Raw genomic sequence first — 5060 nt, forward strand, 5'->3', positions numbered from 1 at the left:
TTAGGACTATTAGAGCTGTTAGCTTAAAATTAGCTAGACATTAAATGCACATTAAATAACTATTATAGGCCTACAAGTCCTACTGTTGCCTATAGTACAATGCCACGATTTCCTGATTTCGACAACGGAAAAACTTTTCCTGATGAAATACATACAACAGGCTATCTAAGCAGGCATGAACCTTTTGGCATAGGTCTATAGAATACTCTACAAAGAAATCTCACAATGATAATCATCGTAGGTGACTCTACAGCCTTAATTTTGTGATGGCCGTAAAGGCTTGGAACAATACCTAGTTGGTTGACTCCGATCGTTGGGTGCACGGACACGGTACAATTCTCGTCAAGTCCCTCCCAACGGAACTGGTAGGCAAACGTTTCGTTCTCCAGCCAGCATTTCTCGTCGTCATTCGTCAAACTCGTCTCGACCTTAATTCACACTGCATTGTGGCAACCTTCACACGAGTAGTTTTCATCGCCGCTGCGATCTGCATCTGCAAGGTATGCTGTTGCGGTGGAGTGAATAGTGCGAATATGCAGAGAGAATTGAAGGATTGAACTGAGGTTGTATTGTGTGCAGCTACGAACAGTAGATATAAACAAGTGGCTGTAAACAGCGCTAGTGTACGATGGGTAGTCGCATCTCACCGAAGGTGAGGTGCGGTTGTCTATGAGGCAAGAGAGACTCAAACTGTGACATATGCAGATGGTGGCAAGGTAAGTCAACGGTCGAGAAGAGATGTTATGATGTCATCAATAAATTCAAGACTGCAAGGTCCCAATTAGGAAAAGGAACTGAAGATGAAGCAAGAATGAGAAAAGGTACTCATACTCGAGAGATTGATGCTGTGGCCTGCACAGCGCATTGGTCCGGCTACCTGGAACCACCGACACCTCATAAAGTGTCAACACCATCATGCCACAAGGGAAGCGGCGTCCTTCTTGACCCTGGCAACCAAGCTCTCAGCCCTCTTCGCTGCCTCGCGCTTCGCATTCCTGGCCTTAACCTTCGCCTGCGCCCCCTTAATCTGCTGGACTAGGAAGTTGACACCCTCATCAGCACGCGCACCGTACGTCAAGTGGGCTGGCAGAACGAGCAGCTGACCGAGGCAGACGGCATCTCCGACCTGGCAGATGATCTTGACCTTATCTCTCGGGAAGTTAGGAATCTGGTCGTTGTCCTGTTGCTTCTGGGTATCGCCGTAAAGGACGACGCCAGCGATCTGATCCTGGACTGCAGTGTCGAGCTCTTCGATGGCGCGGTGATTGACAGCAGCGCCCTGAGAGTAGCCACCAGCTACGATGATCGAGTCAGGGCACTTCTGCGCCATAGAGTTGAGGGTGTCCTGCATGGACCTCTTCGAAACAGAGTCTGTGCCTCCAAGAATGGCGTTCGTGCCGATTGTGGCAGCATAGTCGATACCCTCGGTTGCGACAGCGTTGGCGCCGAAATTCTGCTTCAGTCCATCTGAGGTCGGAGGGCCAACAACGGTGCCCTACGGAAATCAGCATGCGTGCTTTTGCGAATAAGGACTACATACCATGTTACCGATCTCAGTTGATCCGCGAGCCCAGGCAAACAATATATCTCTGCATCCACCCCGGGAAAACTCCTTTGACGTAGTGCCAGTTTCACCAACGCCGAGCTGGCGTGTCTCGATAGGACCAGCTGCAACAAGGCCGGCGAGAGCAGTAATAAGAATTGAAGATTGGAAGTACATGGCGGACAGAGTTGAGCCTTAGGTGGATGTCGATGTGAGCGTAGCTTCGTGCCGAGCGATTTGAGCGAATGAATGAAGAATTGAAGGAGAGGATGCCCGACCCTTTGAAGAGATGGAGATAGTAGAAGAGCGAACTACTGCTGGTGTCCACTGAATGCTGGCGATGAGATCTTTTAAACTATGAGTCCCCTTGTATTGCCAAGTCCGCTTGCAGCATGGCCAGGACAAAAGCAAAGGCAAGATCCAAGACACGCCAAGTTGAGAAGAGGTTCTTCTAACTTGGAAGATGAAGATTTCTGGACATTGCCGAGACGATTAAGTACAGGTACCGAGGAAGACATTGATGGATGGAGATTCTCATTGGTTGTTTCGAGGCACCTTAGTGCTTTTCTCATGCAATCGCAATGGACTGAGTCAAGCCTTTCGTTTGATACGTTGAATATTCTGGTTATCGATGCTGACTTGAGCCTAAGGCCTGCCTCGAGTAGATGTGCGTAGGGCGATTTGATTATCATGTGCTGCACTGCCACTGCTACAACCATGCTGCCGAAACCCCTCGAAATCCGCCCAAATCATGCAAGGTCAACATCATAATTCGGAAGCTTCATTCAGGATGGTATGAGGTATTACTGGGTAGCAAGGTAGATCCAGCGGGAGCGCCGCAGTAACGCGATGGCGATCATTGGACCAAGCGAACCTGTCGAACATGTCGTTGTATGAGAACGAATTTGACATGAACAGGAATGGCTGCGTTGGACTTCCTGCGCATGAGGTTATTCAAACTTCGAGCCAAAGGAATTTGAGGCTCAACTCTCCTTCATCATCGCGATACTGACAATGAATGTGCACCAAGCTTTATGACTTCATTCTTAGTGCATCAAAGGGTGTGTCGCACAGAGACTGCCTAGGCAACCGACTGCGCTTGGTCGTTTCGAACTGTGCAATGGCACAAAAAGCACCACTCCGCATCAGATCCGAAACATGGTCGACACAAAGTCCCAAGGGGTCATCGCTGCACTGCACATCAGAATCCGAGGACTTAAAGGCAAAGTCGGTTGGACGGCACTGTAACCTTTTGTGCAGACTGTTCAAGATTCTTGCGAAGTGACCAAGCCGTGAACAGTGTTTAGTTTGTGTTTTGGGGCAAACAGATCCAACATGCAGCAAGAATGTCTCTACTCTAATCTCTCACCAAAGAAGCTCCTCGCTACTCCCGTGGTAGAACTTCCTGTAATATCTGAGCTCTTACTCTGTACACCATTCATTGTATAGTAGAAAGGATGACTGTACACAAGCTGGCAGAATACCAAGTCTGAGAGTCATGTCAAAGACGAGAGTGGGGCTGAATTTGCCCAAATGAGCCTGGTCAAATCGCACTTCCCGAATTGTGCCTTTCATCCCGACTTGGCTGCTGATTCCCAATTCCACATTCAACAGCAATGCACTGCAGTTTCCGACAACGCCACTGGCACCATGGTCGGCGTCAGTCAAGCGGTTGAGCTGCTCGGGTTCATCATCGTCTGTCTGCGGCTCGTCTGCGGCAGGCCGCATGGTCTTGTTGCTGTTGTAGATATGGCGCTGTCGTGATGTATGCAGGTCGGCGATGAGAAGTCGTTGCAGATCTTCTGGAGAAGGCAGCGGGTTGCTATTGGAAGGCGACTGGTTCTTGCCTAGGCTTGGAAAGTCATCCTTCTCCGGCCCAAAGATAAGTCGGCCCGGAAGTTTGCAGTCGAATGAACGATTCTTCCCATTCTCTGTCAGTGAGATGACGAGCGGGGCATGTTGAGAGTCTGCCTTCCTCAAGATCTCGCGCACTGCGCTTAAGATGGTGATTCGTGTGAGCGGCATGGTGTAATTGTTCTTAAGAGGTGGCTCGAGCTGGATACATGTCGCTGGATACATGTCGCTGGTGTAGGTCGGGGGTGTGACCCGAATGAGGACAAGCTGGAATATTCAAATCTTTGTCGTCGGTGGGCGCGCACGGCGTGGTGAAGGCGCGGTGAATTGTGCTTGGTGTAGGTGAACTGTTTCGGAGCATTGAGCTGACTAAACCTAGTGCTAGGTATGCGCTCGTTACTCCACCAAATCTGACGTGCTGTTTCCAGCAGCTACGGAAGCTGTACCAGTACATCAAGATAACGACAGCTGCCTGAATTACACAATTTGCTTCTGGCCCCTGTCTTGATATCGATCGGTGCGAACGAAGGGACAGTCGATATTTTCAAGGATGTACGGCACCCCAGAGCCTGTAGTAAACGCCGTCTTTGCTGAACCATGTTGAAGGAGACCTAAGCTCTTAATCCTCCAGGCCGGGCGAAGTTTGAACGAGCTTTTATACTGCTCGACACTACGCTTCTTGTTGCTGTAGTAAAAGCAGGCGTCGCGTCACTGACCCGTGTCTGATTGTGTCAGCGACCCGCCCACATCCCAGGACACCATGTGTGTACGTCGGTGACATGTGGAAATTACTCGTAATGTAAGAATACGCCGAAGAGGTTAGAGGAAGTCTTTGAAAATGCATGATTGTATACGGTAACAATCTTGGATCGATGCAGTCCGGTGTTGCTGACTTCCACACAAGGGGGGAATACTAACAGGCGCAGCTTCATATTTATACCTCTCGCTTACACATATCAGGCAAAACTAAGTGCAAACGCGAAATACACCTGTCTGCCCACCTTGTTGTTACTATCCGCGTGTCAGCCTGCGGAAATCCGCTCTCTTACAAGATGAGGCATGTAACGGTTGAGAGGAGTAGCAGATCACGTGTTGTTGGCGGTAGTCTGGTGCTGCTTCCTCATGTTGTTGAGCACCTCTTACCTCAGCGGCATCACAAACACGTCATCAAAACAGGCCCCGCAGCGAGCGTTAGAGAGAAAAGATAAAAGCAGAGCCGACAACAACACAATACACTCGTCATAAACATTTGCCCTTAATACCGCAACAAAGCATCTGTGACCAGCATTGTCGCCTGAAAGCTTACACTGCCACAGCTGAAAGTTGCTGAAGAGAGCTGTATCTTACAATTTATCTACATCACAATCAAACCTCTGCGATGGTGAACCTTCCGATACTTCAGATGTGAAGTTGTATAACGTGGTCCACCACCGAGCGGATCACCCCACCGAGCGAATCACCCCACCGAGCGAATCACTCTGCCAAGACCACAACGCTTTCTACTATCAATTGCAATGGCTCAACCAGTTGATCTTGAATTAATTTCCTGTGCAGATAGAGTTATACTTGCTACCTAAGCAATGAAATCTAACGCGTCACTAAGCCAGCGACGCGCTGCTGCTATCTACAAGGTTCCTCAAAGTACACTTAGCCATCAAGGCGC

The 5060-nt window shown here is 49.4% G+C and overlaps 2 protein-coding genes across 2 annotated transcripts; both read right to left on the reverse strand.

Annotated features, from left to right (window-relative positions):
* Window positions 1-710: 710 nt before the first annotated feature.
* M421DRAFT_423789 (carbohydrate esterase family 5 protein) lies at window positions 711-1850 on the reverse strand. Its single transcript, XM_033593573.1, has 2 exons — window positions 1541-1850; window positions 711-1495 (listed from the first exon to the last, which is right to left on the reverse strand). Exons 1-2 carry the CDS (start codon window positions 1718-1720, stop codon window positions 914-916), a joined length of 762 nt encoding a protein of 253 aa, XP_033445729.1. The 5' UTR covers window positions 1721-1850; the 3' UTR covers window positions 711-913.
* A 1115-nt stretch (window positions 1851-2965) lies between these two features.
* On the reverse strand, window positions 2966-3622 carry M421DRAFT_94743 (uncharacterized protein; the record flags this gene model as incomplete). The annotated part of the gene is made up of 1 exon (XM_033598232.1): window positions 2966-3622. The coding sequence occupies one exon, from the start codon at window positions 3620-3622 to the stop codon at window positions 2966-2968; it is 657 nt and encodes a 218-aa protein (XP_033445730.1).
* Between the last annotated feature and the right edge of the window lie 1438 nt (window positions 3623-5060).

Source organism: Didymella exigua, assembly GCF_010094145.1.
Source record: "Didymella exigua CBS 183.55 unplaced genomic scaffold M421scaffold_29, whole genome shotgun sequence".
NCBI classification, from domain to species: Eukaryota; Fungi; Ascomycota; class Dothideomycetes; order Pleosporales; family Didymellaceae; genus Didymella; species Didymella exigua.